Source organism: Dama dama, chromosome 11 (genome assembly GCF_033118175.1).
Source record: "Dama dama isolate Ldn47 chromosome 11, ASM3311817v1, whole genome shotgun sequence".
Lineage (NCBI taxonomy): Eukaryota > Metazoa > Chordata > Mammalia > Artiodactyla > Cervidae > Dama > Dama dama.
Window position 1 is genome coordinate 13,952,213 of NC_083691.1, and position 17,721 is coordinate 13,969,933.

The 17,721-nt window shown below is 52.4% G+C and overlaps 1 protein-coding gene across 6 annotated transcripts in view; it reads right to left on the reverse strand.

Moving 5' to 3' along the window:
* Positions 1–5,568: 5,568 nt before the first annotated feature.
* DAB2IP (DAB2 interacting protein) overlaps positions 5,569–17,721 on the reverse strand; it is a 137,483-nt gene continuing 125,330 nt past the window's right edge. For 2 of the 6 annotated variants that reach the window (XM_061154742.1, XM_061154741.1), the window contains exons 13-16: positions 17,017–17,169; positions 14,723–14,916; positions 9,426–9,513; positions 5,569–8,593 (exon numbers count right to left, since the gene is read on the reverse strand). In XM_061154742.1, the coding sequence (XP_061010725.1) occupies positions 8,426–8,593; positions 9,426–9,513; positions 14,723–14,916; positions 17,017–17,169 (603 nt within the window). In that variant the 3' untranslated portion in view covers positions 5,569–8,425. The remainder of the gene's footprint in view (positions 8,594–9,425; positions 9,514–14,722; positions 14,917–17,016; positions 17,170–17,721) is intronic. The other 4 variants (XM_061154744.1, XM_061154746.1, XM_061154743.1 and 1 more) reach the window with 3 other exon arrangements.

Genomic DNA, 17,721 nt, shown 5'->3' on the forward strand with positions numbered 1-17,721 from the left:
GTGATGGGACCAGATACCATAATCTTAGCTTTCTGAATGTTGAGTTTTAAGCCAGCTCGTTCACTCTCCTCTTTTACCCTCATCAAGAGGCCTAGTTGCTCTTCACTTCTGCCATTAGAGTGGTATCTGTATAGCTGAGGTTGTTAATATTTCTCCTGGCAATTTTGATTCCAACTTGTGATTCATCCAGCCTGGCATTTCACATGACGTACTCTGCATAGAAGTTAAATAAACAGGATGACATTATACAATAGCCTTGTCATACCCCTTTCTCAATTTTGAACCAGTTGTTCCATGTAATGTTCTAATGGTTGCTTCTTGACCTGCATACAGGTTTCTCAGGAAACAAGTAAGGTGGTCTGGTATTCCCTTCTCTTCAAGAATTCTCCACAGTTTGTTATGATATACACAGTCAAAAGCTTTAGCATAGTCAGTGAAGCAAAAGTAGGTATATTTCTGGATTCCCTTACTTTCTCTACAATCCAGCGAATGTTGGCAATTTGATCTTTGGTTCCTCTGCCTTTTCTAAACCCAGCTTGTACATCTGCAAGTTTTTGGTTCACATACTGCTGAAGCCTAGCTTGAAAGGGAAAGATATATCCAACTGAATGCAGAGTTATAGAGAATAGCAAGGAGAAATAAGGTCTTCATCAATGAACAATGCAAAGAACTAGAGGGAAACAACAGAATGGAAAAGACTAGAGATCTCTTCAAGAAAACTGGAGATATCAAGGGAACATTTCATGCAAGGGTGGGCACGATATTGGACTAAAACAGTAAGGACCTAACAGAAGCAGAAGACGCTAAGAAGACGTGGCAAGAATACAAAGAACTATACAAAAAGTCTTAATGACCCAGATAACCCCAATGATGTGGTTACTCACCTAGAACCAGACATCCTGGAGTGTGAAGTTAAGTAGGCCTTAGGAAGCATTACTATGAACAAAGCTCGTGCAGCTGATGGAATTCCAGCTAAGCTCTTTTAAATTCTAAAAGATGATGCTATTAAACTGCTGCACTCAATATGTCAGCAAATTTGGAAAACTCAGCAATGGTCACAGGATTGGAAAAGGCCAATTTTCATTCCACTTCCAAAGAAAGGGCAATACCAAAGAATATTTTATATATAAAATTGTGCTCATTTCACATGCTCATTTTGGTTATATACATATAAAATATCTTCAAAATATAGTTTCTTTTTCAGATTCTTTTCCATTATAGATTATTACAAGTTATACAATATAGCTCCCTGTGCTATATAGTAAGTCCTTGTTGCTTATCTATTTTATAGATAGTAGTGTATATGTGCTAAACTCCTGATTTATCCCTCCTCTCTTCCCCCTTGGTAATCATAAGGTAGTTTTCAATGTCTGTGAATCTGTTTTATAAACAAGTTCATCTGTATCATTTTTTTTAGATTCAACATATAAGTGGAGTCATATATTTGTCTTTCTCTGACTTCACTTGGTATGAATGTAGGTCTATCCATGTTGCTGAAAATAGCATTATTTCATTCTTTTTCATGGCAGAGTAATAGTCCAATGTGTGTATATATCTATATCTATATATCGCACATCTTCTTCATCCATTCATCTGTTTATGGACATTTAGGTTGCTTGTATGTCTTGGCTATTATAAAATAGTGCTTTTATGAACATTGGGAGCATGTATCTTATCGCATTAGAATTATCTTTTTTGGATATATGTCCAGGAGTTGGATTACTGGATCGTACGGTAACTCTATTTCTAGTTTTTTAGGAAACCTCCATACTGTTCTCCATAGCGGCTGCACCAACTTACATTCCCACCAACAGTGTAGGAGGGTCCCCTCTGCCCCGTACCCTCTCCAGCATTTGTTATTTGTGTACTTTTTGGTGAAAGCCATTCTGACCAATGTGAGGGGCTATCTCATTGTAGTTTTGATTTGCACTTCTAATAATTAGCAATGTTGAGCATCTTTTCATGTGTCTATTGGCCATCTGTATGTCTTCTTTGGAGAAATGTCTACTTCTGTATCTTTTGACCATTTTTGATTGGGCTGGTTTCTTTGTTTTTGATATTGAGTTGTATGAGCTGTTTGTATATTTTGGAAATTAATCCCTTGTCAGTCACATCATTTGCAGATATTTTCTCCCATTCCACAGGTTGTCTTTTCATTTTGTTTATGGTTTCCTTTGCTGTACAAGAGCTTGCTAGTTTGGTTAGGTCCCATTCATTTATTTTTGCTTTTATTTCTATTGCCTTGGGAGATTGATGTAAGAAAACACCACTATGATTTATGTCAGAGAATGTTTTACCTATGTTCTCTTCTAAGAGTTTTATAGTGTCACATCTTATATTTAAGTCTTTAGGTCTTTAAGTCTTTATTTTTGTATATGGTCTGAGTGTGTGTTCTAACTTTATTGATTTATGTAGAGCTGTCCAGCCTTCCCAACAGCATTTGCTGAAGAGACTTTCTCTCATTGTATATTCTTGCCTCCTTTGTCCAAGATTAATTGACTGTAGTTATGTGGGTTTATTTCTGGATTCTGTTCCATGGAGCCATATGTCTGTTTTTGCGCCAATACCATGCTGTTTTGATTACTGTAGCTTTGTAATATTGGCTGAAGACTAGGTCTCACTCCCACTTTCTATTTCTGGAAGAATACTTCATCTTTGTATTCTGTTACTCCTGTTAGGTATTTTATCTTTGGTTATACAAAAAATCTAGTAACAGCTCTTTTGCGATCTGGGTTTTTTTTTTTTAAACATCCTATTCTTGTTTTATCTCCCTAAGGATATTATGTTTTGGTGGAGGGTTGTTTTTTAATGCGCTTCTCTTTCCTACATTGTCTCTGTCTCTTTTCTTTGGCTGGTTGATTTGGACTTTTCCTTGAAACTTTTTTTTTTAAGCTATTATATTTGCAAATAGGGGAGTTTGTTAGGACCAGTGAAGCAAAGGCCTGGGGAAATTCGTATCTAGTTTCTTTTACTTGTTGGAAGCACTGCTCTCCGAGGGGTCCTGGCGGCTGTGCTCTTTGCACGCGCACATGTGTGTGTGTGTGTGTGTGTGTGTAAAGGTCCTGGCTGGCTGTGCTCTTTGTGTGTGTGTGTGTGTGTGTGTGTAAAGGCCCAGGACACACTGATCAGTGAGTGTCGTTGTAGGATGTTGGAACAGTGATACAGTCTTTACATTGAGAGATATGTGGAGGTCTTTTCTCCGAAGCCAGTTTTTCCAATGAAGAATGTTCCAGTCATCTATCTGGGGAACAGATGCCTGTTCCTGGGCATTCTGGGAGCCTTGCAGGTGCTGGTGGGCTGGGCACTCGAGGGCAGCTCACTTCATCCCTCCCTGCTCCTTATAGACCTGTACCTCTCAGAGCTCTGTTCTGCCTGGTGTCCCCACATCTGGAGCCTACCTGGCTCGATTCCTCCAGGGGATGTCCAGCTCCTTACAAGGTGAGGTGGCAAAGAGGACTTTTCCCTGGCTGTGCAGAACACAGGGAGAAGGCTGGAGTCTGGTTCCCCCATTTCCAACCTGGTATCCTTGCTTGAGGGTTTCCCAGGTGGCTCAGTGGCAAAGAACCCACCTGCAATGCGTGGATTTGATCTCTGGGTCGGGAAGATCTCCTGGAGAAGGAAATGGCAACCCACGCCAGTATTCTTGACTGGGACATCCCACGGACAGAGGATCCTGGTGAGCTATAATCCATGGGGTTGCAGAGTCAGACATGACTTAGTGACTAAACAACGACCCTTGCTTGGCCCCCCCATCACGCTGGGCCCCACAGGGCTAATCAGTTCATTTCTGGTTCATCTCTTCCTCTGCTGATTTAGTCAACCACCTTTCATCAACTTTCAGCTGCCAAAGCCTTTCACGTTCTTTTAAATACTGCTGCCTCCTTCCACGTTAATTCTGACCTTATGAGTGACAATCTTTTTGGTCCTTTCCTATCAGTATAGTGGTGCTTGCAAAGGAAAAGAGATGAATGCATGTCATCAATATACCTTGTTTAATTAGAAGACTATTTCTCTTAAAAACTTAATCTTACTGATTCAAGATTTTTTAAACTTTCTGATAGAATAACCAAGTAAACATTTTTTTAGTGATCTCTAGTTTTACTGCTTCAAGGTACAAAATGTGGCCCAAACTGTTTCTTTGGCCGACTTTCTGAGGTTGTCCTATCTCGACGTATGCAGTCAGCTTTGGGTAATGTTCCAAGTATGTTTGAAAGAAGGTGTGTTCTCTCTAGGGTAAGATCTTGATGTATTCCTGCTTATTAAACTTTATTAATTATTAAAATCCTCTGAGTTCTTAATGTTTCCTTGATCTGTCAAAAACTAATACTGGTGCTGTGTTAGTCTCAAATGCAATTGTGTTTTTGCCGATTATTCTTCCTCTTGCATTTCTGGCAGTTTTTGCTTTCTATCCGATGTTCCTTAATCCACATGTGGAAGTTCGTGGCTCTTGTAGCTTCATTGTAAGTGCCTCTGTCAACATGAAAATTTTTTCTGTTGCATCTGGTGCTATTTCCTTGAGTTTTGTATTTACAGAGCATCGCCCCAGCAGAGGGACCAGGGTCAGCGCTGCAGAAATGCTGAGGCAGTCCATGGTTTGGCAACGAGGTGGCAGAGGTGTGACAGATAAAACAGGTGACAGAGGGCTGGGGAAAGGGCAGGAGGTGGAGACGGCTGGTCCCTTCAGACAGTACACTTTAAAAAACGCTGTCTGAGGGAAGAAAAGCTGCCTGGAGCAGGTGACGAGCAGGTGGAGAGCTGGTGTTCTAAATGCTGTGAGCAGCAGCAGCAGGTGCTGAAGAGCGAGGAGGGATGAAAGCAAGGGGGTGGCCGGGGCTGCCTCTCCTGTCGCCCCTGCAGGGATGGAACAGTGAGGGCAGGGGTGCCCAGCTGGCGGTGAGCCAGGGCAGAGGGTCACTGTGGCACCCCCCCCCCCACCCCCACCCCATGGGGTAGGAGGATGGCTCTCAGAGCAGTGAGAGCATCTGTCTGAGAGGTCTGCGAAGAGGTACCACAGTGGAGAACAGGGCAGGAAGGCCTCGCTGAGAGGGCAGATGGGAGCCCAGGGGGCCCGGTCTGAAAGGGGAGTGTTTCTTTCTCCTGCAGTCCTCACCCTGTGCAGGTGCAGCCGACGGGCTTGGGCACTGGCTAGCTCCCAGCAAAGGCCCTGGTTCAGCCTTGTGGGCAGGAAGGTCACGCACTGGGGCATTGCAGGTATCAGAGGCTTTTTTATGTCTAGTTCAGTCACAAGCTGCTGATGACCCTGGACCAACCTCCTTCCCTCCTGGAGCCAGATTTCAGGGGCTGGGGCAGCAGAGTTTGGCAGGAGCTGGTGTCCACTACAGGGGAGTCCAGGGGGTCAGGCTCTGGGGGACTAGAGGGAGGAAGAGACCCCAGTCCTCCTTCCCCGCCCTCAACTGCCACTGGGGTGAACCAAGTGCTGGGGTCCCCTGGTACAGAACTGTCAGTCTATGACTTGGGAGTCACCCCACAACCTGGGAGTCACCCCATGACTTGGGGGTCACCCCTGGAGAAGCTGGAGACACAGCTGCATGGAGAGGCGAGGCAGGCTTAAAATAGCTAAATAAATCTTTAATATTTCTAATTGCAAATGTACAGAAATTGCACAGCCACACAGTCTTAGAACACCAACAACCTTCTCTGTACATTATTACATAGTTAGAGTCACAGCTGGAGGGAGGCGCTCTGGCCAAGACTCCAACATTTGCATTTTTTTCCTTTTCACATACTTACAAAAGGCGGGGCGGGAGGTGGAATAGTGGGGCTGGGGGACTGGGGGAGTGTGTAGAAAAAGAGGGGCTGTTTCCCTGGGGTCTGCCTCACGCAGACGGATGGGGTGGGAGGGGGTGGGAGGTGTTCACTGGGGCAGATGCTCTGCAGGGTGGGGGGACGCCTGGAGCTCTGCCCTGGGTTCCCCACCCCCACTCTGGGCGGTTGGAAAGTCTTCACTTATAGGAAGTTTGGCAGTTTCCTTCACCCTAAACATCAAAGTTAGGCGGAAAGAGTCAGGCCTCTCTGTTGGCAGGAGAGGGCCGGGGGAGAGCCTTCTCTGGCGGCAGGGCGGCTGGGCTCAGGACCCCCGCCCTCCCACCCCTCCCTCGGGGACGCAGGTTCAGGGTGACCCAGGAGCGGGTGCGCGTTCCCCGGCCACCCAGACAGCACGCTGCAAAACCCCAACCCCCAGACCCCCGACCTGTGCCTCCTGCCCAATACTGTCCTCTAGATTAAAAATAAAATAAAAAACCGTCGGAGAGCAGCGGGCCCGGGCAGCCCTCGGCAGCACCAGGACTGAAGGACTATGTACAACCATTGGGTGAAATAGTTACATTACAGTCAAACACCAAGAACATTTACAAAAATCGTCAGACTTGCAGTTCAGATAAAAATCTGTGGAGAGTCTGTACACTTTTACAGTTTTTGCACTAAGTAGATAAGGCTCTCGGCCCGAGAGCTCGCAACCCACGCCAAGGGCCGCCAGCACCGGCCTCCGGAGCCCGGCTGTGCAGGCCCTGGGACCCTCCCCTTGTATTGCTAAGAGGCGCTCAGTTCAGTCCGAGGTCGCTCAACGAGGCATCGGCGGGAGAGGGGTGGGGTGGATTCGCCGGGCAGAAGAGGGGTGCGGGCAGGAGAGGGGTGCGTCAGAACCAGAGGCGGACGTCCCTGGGGCCAGGCCCTGCCTATGCGGCCAGAGGAGTGGGGCAGGGCCTCCACCCCGCCATGGCCTGCCTTCCTGAGGTCTGTGACCTTTTGGGGGGTCCTGCCCGCTCCCCACCAGCAGGTCTCTGGGCTAACTGAACTGCAGGTTCCACCCCAGGACAGGGTGCAGTGTGGTCTGAGCCACCATCCCCCTGTTTCTCCCCTTCCTGGGGGAACTCTGGGTCCCGGTGGAGCAGCTCCCGTCCCAGAGGCAGGAAGGGGTGTCTCCCCAGCTTTCCCACGGCTGAGGGTAGTCGGGGTGGCTCCTGGCTGCGGGATGGACACCCCAGCTCTGGCCCCGAGATTCCCCAGGGTCAGGGGTGGGAACAGGGACGAGAGAGACCCAAGTTCCTGCCCATCTATGTCCCGCAAGGGCGGGAGCAGGGGGCAGCGGGGAGGGCCCACAAGCTACAGAACAGCCTGGGGCTGAGGGACAGTGGCCCCAGCCGTGGGTGGGCCCCTCCCCTGTCTGCAGCGCCTGGGTCCTCGGCGGGCCCGGGAGGGTGAGGCAGAGGCCGGCCGCACGCACGGGGGCGGGTGCAGGCTGCCGCGGTCTTGGAGAGGGAGCAAGTCTAACATCCTCCAGGGCCGCTATTTCCCATGCAGTGCGCACGCTCAATTTAAAAGGCCCCTGTGTTCCAGCAAGCGAGCTTTTGTTTCTAATGCATACTGTGAAAGGAAAAAAAATCACAGTTATCCACCTTCTCAGGGCCTGTGGGCACTAGAATTCTTTTTCTAACCATCCACCAGGAAAGCTCAGCCTGTCTCTCGGGAGGGCGGGGGGGTGAGGTGGGGTGCACCTGCTGGCCACTCCCTGCAGGGCCACCGTGCGGGCACGCGGGCTCTGGGAGACAGGCGGCCACTGCTACGGTGCCACCTGGGCCAGCTCTGCCCACATCTTTGGCTTCGGGGGGGGGAGCCCCAGTGCATTAGCCTGGGCACCCCGTGGCAAGTGAGGGAGGCCCTGATCTTCCCACGGGTATGAGGGCCCAGAAGGAAGAGCTGAGATCCTCACTGGGTCTACAGACTGTCTATTTGACAGAGTTAGGGCGGGAGAGGGCGGGCAGAGGGGCTGGGGACAGGTGTGGGGGTGACGCCTCGGCTCCTCACAGCCAGGAAGGGGCCCCGAGCATGCAGTGGCAGGTGCTCAGGGTGGAGACAGATGGGGGGACACAGCGCTCTGGCAGCTCCGTCCTCCCCACCCTCTGCCTGCCTGCTGACCACCCTGTCGGCTTCTGGAACCGAGCAATAGGTCCCACAGGGCAGCTCCTGGCTGCCCAGGAGTCCTGGGTCCCTGGGAGGCGAGGGGAAGCCACGGCAGGAGGCCCCTGGCTCTCTGACCCTCCAACTCTTCGGGCGGCTCCCCCTGTGCGGAGGAGGTGTGTGTGGGGGGGTGGGTACATGCACTCGGCCAGGTCAAGGAGGAAAGGGGACGCGCACCAAGTTCAACACCCAAAACAGAGACGCTCCGGCCGGCCCCTGCCCCCGCCAGGCTGCACCCTCCCCAGCCTGCACCCAACGCGCTTCTCGGGGGAGTGGGCCGGCGTCCCCCACTCCACTGCGTCAGTCTCTCGCGGCTCCCTCTGCGGCCGCCTCCTGGGCCGCGGGTGGAGGCAGGGAGGCGAGCCTCGGCCTCTGGCCCCCCGGCGCTGCTCCTCCCCAGGCCGAGACCCCGCCCTGGGCCACCAGAGTCCTCCCCTCCTCGGGCAGGTTAACAATTGCTGCTGTTTCGGAACTCGCCGTTCTCGGTAATCTGCAATTTGGTGGGGTTGGTGGGGGAGAGGCCGTTACGGGCTTGCATGCTGTACCTCTCTTTGAGCTGCGTCAGGGCGCTCATGAGGCGCGCGTTGGCCGCGTCCAGGGAGGCGATGCGCTTCTCCTGTGGAACAAAGAGGGCGTCAGCTGGGGTTGAGGGCTGCTGGGCCCAAGGTGGGGCGGGGGGTCCGTGCTGGGAAGGGGGTCTCCCCGGAGCTGTGGCTGCCTACAGGGAAGAAGAGCAGGGGGAGGGGTGGGGGAGGCGGCCCGGAGGACACCACCTGTGAGGACAAACACCGCGGATGCAGACTTCCTGAAGCTGGGAGGAGGCAGCTCGCCCTCATGGAAGAGGACCTCGCTGGCCCGGCTTCCTCGTGCCTCTACCTCATTACCAGCTTTTCACCCAGATGAGCGGCCCCAGTGGTGTCATGTACCAGCTCCCTGAAGCCCCGAGGGCAGGCCCCCTCACTCATGTGCACGTACAATGCAGAGGTCACAGCTCCCACCAGCCTGTGCAGTTTTCTGACTGAGCAAGACCTGGGTGAAGGAGACTGGAAGCCAGCCTCTCAACTGTCTTCCCCCCTCAAAGCAGGTGGGAAGCCAAGGGTCTGAACAAGAGCTCCCTTGCTCCGTCTCCCCAGCCTGCTGTCATCCCAGCCTTCCCCATTCCCCTCCCAATAGCTTCTACTCTGGTCAGAACACCCGGTGAAAGGTAATCCCTAACTAAGCTGCCCAAGAAGGGGAGGAGCGGCCTCGCCCTTTTCAAAGCCTGTCCTAGTGAGCTTGTGGTCCACTGAGACCCTCGACTTGACTTCTTGGGGCAGAGATCCTGATCTCCTATCCTCCTCTGCTTCTGCAGTGGGGCACGACTGAGGAGGTGAAGAAGCCAAAGTCACCCCCTCCTAATCCCAGGTCCTTTAACACCTGTGTCTGTCCGAAAGGCCAGGGCCCCACACCTGAGCATCAATGATCTTCTGTTTGGAGTCTACAGCTGCTTGCATCTCCGCGTGGTCCTTCTTCAGTTCCTCCTCCACTGACATCAACCTGTTACCGGAGACAAGGACAGTCAGGCCGGCATTTGAGGGTGCAAGTGGGGGGGGTGAGTGGGGCCTCGTGGGAACAAGTCATCACTCCCTCACAGAGGGGGACACACTAGGAGAGCCCCTCCTTGGGCCACAGACTCACCTCCCACACTTGCCTGGGATGGAGGCCCTCCAGCTGGCCTCCACCACCCGACATGGCTGAGCCTGCTCCTTCCTTGAGTTTCACCCGCCCCAGATTCTGTCCCCAAATCCCCAGAAGCCCTGGGCGCGGCCCCCTTCTGATGTTCTTCCAGGAGCCGAGGGGGTGGGGGTGGGTGTTAGATCCTCAGGCACCCCAGGGCCAGGCAGGTGGTGTCACATCATAAGACCTGTGGTTTGAGTGGGGAACAGAGGCCCTGAAGGGCTCGAGAACCTTCTCCACCCACGCTGTATTCACGGAGGCTGCACAAGGTACGCGAGGTGGCAGGATGAAGCCACAAGGCGCAGGGACACAGGCAGGGAGACAGTAGCTACCCTCTGCATGGGAAGCTGGGGAGCCGCGGGAACAGAGAATGGGAAGCGGCTAACCGTCTTGGAGGGTGGGGTGTAGATGCACATGCTAGACGGGACACCGCAGGACAGGCAAGGGCTGTTGGTTGGGTAACGAGCTGGGATGATGTGAGGATCATGATGTCCCAAAGTTCAGAACGAGGGCCAGCGTGGGCCTGCTGCCAGCTGCTCCTGCCCTGAGACCCTTCCTAGTCTCATCCTGCCTGTCTCTCACACACCTGTCAGTCACTGCTGATCACGCCCAGCTTCTGACTACACTCTCTGGGTCTGCATCCTAGCTCCCTGGCCACTGCTCTGGAGATGCCTTGTCCTGTCTGCCCCGAGGACCTCAGGCTCCCCAGGGCTCTGCCTCAGCCCACCATTCTTCTTGCTCTACGCTCTTCTCAGATGAGTTCACTTACTGCTTTATTTGGGCTTCCCCGCTGGCTCAGGGGTAAAGAATCTGCCTGCAATGCAGGATGGAGAAGGCAATGGCACCCCACTCCAGTACTCTTGCCTGGAAAATCCCATGGACGGAGGAGCCTGGTAGACTGCAGTCCATGGGGTCGCTACCAGTCGGACATGACTGAGCGACTTCACTTTCACACACTGGAGAAGGAAATGGCAACCCACTCCAGTGTTCTTGCCTTGAGAATCCCAGGGACGGGGGAGCCTGGTGGGCTGCTGTCTATGGGGTCGCACAGGGTCGGACACGACTGAAGTGACTTAGCAGCAGCAGTAGCAATGCAGGAGGTGTGGGTTGGATCCCTGGGTTGGGAAGATCCCCTGGAGGAGGACATGGCAACCCACTCCATATTCTTGCCAGGAAAAATCCCATGGTCAAAGGGACCTGGTGAGCTACGGTCCATGAGGCTGCAGGACAGTCAGACACGACTGAGCACGCAGCTTTACTTCTGTCTCCGCCCTCGGGACTTCTTCGGCACAGCACAGCATCTAACCCCCAGACAAGCACTCAGTCCATCTCATAGGAGACGCACAAAGGTCAACGGTGCAGGGGCAGGTACCACACGGGACTGTCATGAAAAGCCAATGGGATAGGGGTTGAGGAGGAAGCAGTGTGGGATCCTGCCAAGGTCGGGGGTGGGGGTTCCTTTGTCACAGGAACGTAAGACACTGAGCAAAGCGTGGATGAAGACGAGGAGGTGGAAGCAATGGAGGAAGTGGGAGAAATTTCTGTTCCCAGCTATGGTGGAATAAGAGGCACTGGATTTAACCTCCTGCCACAGAAACACCAAACTAGAAAACTAAACAAAATAAATGAAACAAAGGTTTCCAGACACTGAAAAACAGGCAGCGCAGTATAGCACGTGACTCCCAAGAGATGGGAACACGTAAGGGGAGCCCCGCCCACTGCTGAGAGTGTCCAGGCAAACAAAGGATGGACGTGATCAGAGTCAGGATACCTGGGAGGGTGGGGGGTTGGGGTGGGGGAGGATGGGAGGGTGGGGGTGGGAGTGGAGAGGAGAAAATGCAGAGAAGACTCTACCTATCTCCTGAAGGGTCCCCTTGGGGCTTTGGCTGAGAACTGGTCTGCATGCTTGTGAGAAAACAGGCCAGAGCCACTGGAAAGGAATACACAAAACTACCCCTAAAATAGTTTACGATCCTTCCAGGCAGTAAAAACACTCCTGTGTTAGTAAACACAGGAGGCATCAGTAGAATCCCCAGAAGGAAACTGCCTCAACAGCAGAGCCAGATCAGCTCTGGATTAAAGACTAACCAAGACCCACCCCAACAGAGCTTACAAAAAAAACCTCGAAAGAATCAAACAGACTCTTTCAACTTCATTGTGTCCCAGAAGAAAGCCCCCAGGTACTTCAAGGAACACAAGACATCCAGCAGCTACATAAAAAAAAAAAATCACAATGTCTGGCATCTAACCAAAAATCACCAAGCATGCAGAGAAGTAGGAAAACATAACCCTTAACCAGGAAGAACATCAATCAAGACAGACCTGGAAATGTCAGGCAACAGGATTAGTAGACAAGGGCATTTAAACAACTGTTGTAAATATATTCTACATGTTCAAGAAAACAGAGGAAAAGCATGGGCAGGATGAAAAGAGAAATGGATGGGATTTAAACCAAACTGAAAGTTTAGAGGCAGAAAATACATCTGAAATGAAAAAAATACTGGAGAGGAGTAACAGATTAGACACTGAACAACCTGAGCAACGAATGAACTTGAAGACACACTCTAACAATCTCAGATAAAACACAGGAGAAAAATCTTAAAAATAAAACAGCACCAGTAGGACGTGGGACAATAGAAAGAAGACTAATATACGTGAAATGAGAATTCCAGAAAATAGCCTGGGGAGGCAGAACTCTACGCCCACAGATCCAAGAGCTTAACAAACTCAAGAAACATGAAGAAAACATGTCAAGGCACTTCATAATCAAATTGTTGGCAATCAACGATAAAAAAAAAAAAAATCTTTAAATCAGCCAGAGGAAAAGTGATATCAATACGTTAAATATAGAGGAACAAAAATACTATCAGGTCCCTGCTCTTAAAGGCAAAGTCATGTAAAGGCAAAATCTTGTCCACTGCTAGTTTTAGTAAACAGCCACACCACACACATTCCTCTAAAACAGCAGAGGTACACAGCTGTGACAGACATCCTGTGGCCTGCAAAGCCTAAATACCTATCATCCACCTCTTTACAAAAAAGTCTCCAACCTCTGCCCCTCATGCAACAAGGTATAGCTAATATACCAATACAGAAGGCAAGATGGGATCATAAAAGGAACTCAATCTAAAAGAGGGCAGGAAAAGGAACAGATGGTACAAAGAGAAAACAAGTAGCAAGGTAACAGGTTTAAACATAACTATATTGACAGTTACATTAAATGTAAACAGTCTAAACATTCCAACTCAAAGGCAGAAACTATCAGATTAGATAAAAAGCAGGAACAACAAGGTGTCCAAGTGATAGAAACTCACTTTATGTAGTGAGTGAGGGACATAGCTTTGTTGAAAGTACAAGGATGAAAAAGGATATAACGGGCTAATGTCAATGAAAAAAAAGTTAAGGGTAGTTGTATTAATATCAAAGGGGACTTCACAGAAAGGAATGCTATGAGGGATAATTATGAGGATATTATGAGGAATATTACGAGGTGATTTTATAACGATAAAGGGTCAGTTCATCAACAGCACTTAATAAGCCCAAATCTGTATGCACCTAAAAATAAAGTCTCAGTGACTATACAGTAAAAACCAACAAAAATGAAAGAAGGAATAAATTCGTAATTATGATTAGAAACTTCACTATCCTTTACTAAATAACTGGCAGAACAGTAAATAAATACACAGAAAAACACTAAAGATACCGAAGACCTGAATAACACGATCAACCAAATTGGCCTTGCTGACATGCATAGCAGGGAGTAGACATAGCATACTGGGTAGTAGAATAAATGTTAAGTAAGCCACTGAATTCAGGAAAAGATGCGTCCCTCAGAGAACAGGGTGAGAAGGAAGAGGTTAGGTTGAAAAGTGTTTTCTTTTTTGGAATCACACACATGAGGTGAGCCAAGAGCAGAGCTGGCAGTTAAGTGAACAGTGGGTTCCTTGTCACCCTGGTATAGGCCGGGGTGAGCTCATGCTAATCACTTTACAAAGAGGAAACCCACAGGTAAATCAAGTAAACAATCATCAGGAGCAGAGAAACGGGTAGTGTAAACAGGCGGAATTAAGGAAGGATTTTTTTATAGTGGACAAAGCATGAGGCCAGGTTGGGGAACATCCTACCTGCTGCACACTGCTAAGTCTATGCTGAGGACAGATTCCTGAACCGTGGGAACGAACATGCAAATGCACACTGTCTCCTCACACTCGGGATTACTGCCATAAAGAAGGATGCTACACCTCAATGACACTCCCTGCTTACAGACGGGGCAGAGGGGGAAAGAGAGGCGAATCAACACAGAAAAAGAGGCGAATCAACACAGAAAAAGAGGCGAATCAACAATCAATAAAGATGAGAGTCAGCATTAAAGTCACTGGTCCACCTGGAAGTCTTCCTGCATAACCCACAGGCATCTTAAAACTCAACATACCCAACAGTGGCCTCACTTCTCCCCCTCCCTACCCAAACCGCTCTTCTTCCAAAGGTCCTCATATCAGTAACTGGTGCCATGGCGCACCTGGATGCTCTTGGTAAAAATCAGGGTTATTTTGTCCCCTTCCCTCCTCTTACTCCCACCCTCACCAGCTGCATGTAACTGACATGCATTCCTACTTCCCCTGCCCTGGACTGGATGGGTCCTCATTGTCTTTCTTGATACCCCGCCCGCCCCATCCAGCTTCTAAACTCTCCTCTGAGTGTTCACCAAGAAAACGTGACTCCCCACGGGGGCCCCAGGCCCTCTGCACGCTGCCTCGGCTGACCTCGCTTCTGCCAGGCCACCTTTACACTCCACCGTCAACCCCCACTGTACCACGGGGGTGCCCTGCACTCCAGGCTCCTGCCCTCCTCCGGGCTGGTGCCACACAATCCCCACCGCCTCAGATCTCCGCACGCAGCTCATCAAGGCAGCTGAGCAGCCCGTCCCTGAGGTCCAGGGCCTCCTGGAGGGCAGCGGACAGGTCTGCCCCTCTGCGCGTGTGGGGCCACAGGGCTGGGCCCGGAGCAGGGACCGGCCGGCCGCCCTCACCTGCTGATGATGCCCTTCATCTGGATGTCCTTGTCCTCCTGCTGCCGCCGCAGCCGCTCCTCGCCCTCCTCCAGCCGAGCCTGGTACTCCAGCACCAGCTTCTGGGTGGTCTCCTCCTGGCACTTGAACAGGGTCTCGTACTCCTCCAGCTTCTTGGTGGAGATTCGCAGCTTGTCCTGCAGCACGGCCAGGTCCTGCGGAAGGGCGGCGTGCCCCGGGCACAGCACCCAGGACAGAAAGCACAGGTTCATGAGCCCGGCGGGAGGCAGCCTGGCTCGGAATGCCCCAGGGGCCATCACCGGCCCAGCCCAGCTCACACAGCGGGGAGACGCCCAGGGACCCCAGCCAGAGCTGGGGGTACGGGGTGAGACTCAAGCCTGGCCCCCGTCCAGGGCTCTCCCGCCCCCAAGCCTGACCGACACCTAGGAGCGGGATGAAGACTCAAACCCAGATCTCACAAGTAAGGGTCTTAAGCGTCTCCTAATAAACAAAGGTAAACCTCTCCTTACAAAGGTAAACAAGGGAAATCAGAGCACTTTGAGAGGTGGGGGCTCTACAGGAGGGGAAACTGGGGTCCAGAAGGGAAGTGAACCAATCACACGGGGAGCAGAGTGACTAACTGGGTGAGATACTAGCCTCCCAGCCTCCATTTGACCCTAAAGTCATGGCGAGTTGCACGGCAAGTGCAGGGAGAGATTAAAGACAAAGTGGTCCAGGGCTCTCTGGGTCTGACTCAGCCTGGCACTCCGGGCCTTTGGGGAAGAGGAGGGATGTGTAAATTAGCAAGAGAAGCAGTGAGCTAGCAGGCCGTGTGAGCTGAATAGAGGGGGAGGCGGGGTCAAGACCAGAATCAAAGGGTTGGAGGTGGGGGCCAGGTGCCCCAAGAATCCAGGGAGTGGGGAAGCAAGAAGGGCCTCCTCTCCTTGTGACTCCCTCATCAGTAAAGGGTGGCCCAAAGGTCAGGAGGTGGCAAGGCTAACTCCTGAAACAAAGCTGGCCCCAGAGGAGAGCCCAGCCCCGGGAGAAAAGGCCCATCCGGGTCTTCTGCTCAGAGTGGTGTCAGGAGGGCCCTCCCTGGCACAGGCAGGACCAGGTGTCCAAGGAGTTCAAGGCAACTCCAAGATCCGCCTGCCAGGATTAACAGCAAAGAAAGTAAGAGAAACAGCAGCTCCCTGGGCCAAGGAACAAGGGAAGGGAACACGCCAGCTGCAGCTTGACCCCTGAAATCCTTCGAGCCATCCCTGTAACTCACACGTGGAAATGGAGTCTCAGAAAGGTGCAGAGCCTGGAGTGAGGCGGGCCCTCCTTGCTCCCCAGCCAAACTCCGACGCTGGGAGCACTGTGCCCCATGTGCCCTGGTCCCCTTCACGTAATAATGGTGGAAGCAGGTGGATGCGGTGGACCGAGGAGGGGGATGGTGGAGGCGGCAGAATGCAGCATGGACATGGACCCGGCCCCAGGCCGGCGGGAGGGAAAGCAAACACCCTGACTCGTGTGCCCTCACCCGAGAGGCTGCGACAGGCTTTCCCGGGGCCAAGAGGACTGTGGGCACCCAGGGCGTGTGGGCAAGTGGCTGCTGTTCTGCAGGGCCTTGTGACAGTTTGAGCTTTGGCCTCCGGGAGGAGACGAGGGATCCAGGGCAGTTGCCACATAAACTAGAAGAATTTTGGAGAATGGAAGCACCCCACTGCCCGCTAAATGCTAGATGTAATCTAGGGCTGGGGTTTGGAGGTTTTAGGACCGATACTTTCCTCCTGGAAGGAAGAAAACACCTCCACAGCCATCTGACACTACCGCCCCCTGGCTTTCTCTCCCAGACCCTCGTGGAGAGGAGGATGCAGAGCCAGGCCGCGGGCAGGGACTGCCCCAGAGCAGAGGGTCCTGGCGGCGTCCCCTCCCCGCTGTCTCCTCTGCCTCTTGGTGCATGAGGTCTCCATGCACATCTTGGGCACCCCAGAGCCCCAAGTCCTGGATTCCCCTCAAGTCCCAGGTGCTCAGAAGCTTGGCTGCCCAGTCAGCTGGGCTGCCCGGTGACTGCCCAGTCACTGAGGGAACGTGCCTCCTGGAGTCTGATTCAACACAGTTCCGGGGCAAGCCTCACGTGCAGCCTGTAGAGGAAACCTCAGGCTGATGCTAAATCCTCCAAACTCCCCTGACTGCTGTCCTGACGTGGGACCAGGGGTTGGGAGGGGACTGGCCGTGTGCAAGAACGAGCAGCGCCCTGAATTCAGGGCTCGAGGGGAGACAGCGTCCTGCCGGCCGCCCTGCCCGAGTGGTCAGGGTCCGGTTTTTACCTTTTCCGCTTGGCTGAGCTCCTCCTTAGGCCTTAGTCTATCCCTGGGCGGGGGGTCTGGGCCCAGGCCCTCGTCTTCTAACAACTGCGCATTCATGGTCAAGAGCCAGGCAGCCGTGCGGTCCAGGGCATTGGGGCTCACGGGTGAAGGGCCCTGCGATGAAACACAGCTGTGAGGCACCGGGGCCGGGGGGGGGGGGGAGAGGGGGGGAGGGGGTGGTCCCGGGTGCGGCACAGGGACGGATGGGCATCTCTGATGCAGCCCCCAGCCCGGGGAGTTTCACCTCCTAGACGCAGCCTGAGGCCGTCAAGAGCCCAGGGGTGAGGGGGAGCCTAGCTGAATGTGGCTTCTCTGCCTCCTGGGGGAGAGCGAGTGGGCTTGGCCTGGCAGGTCAGTGTCTAACCCAAAGAACCCATGACTCTGTGCAGAGCACTGAAGACCAGCTCAGAGCAGGAGGGGGACCAGGGGCCACGTGGACTCCTACCCTGGGTCGGGCTTTAACAGGCTTTGGAACTGGAAATGTGCAGACAGATCCCTCTCTCTTTCTCCCTGACCCCAGCTGTCTCTGGGGAAACTGTGAGGGACCCCCAGCCACAGTGAAGCTGGTTCACAGGATTTAGGCAGGGGCCACTGGGGGTGTCACGGCAAGTAGCTGGTGGGATGGGGCCGAGTGTGGCATCATTCAGCATGGGATGGCAGCTGGGT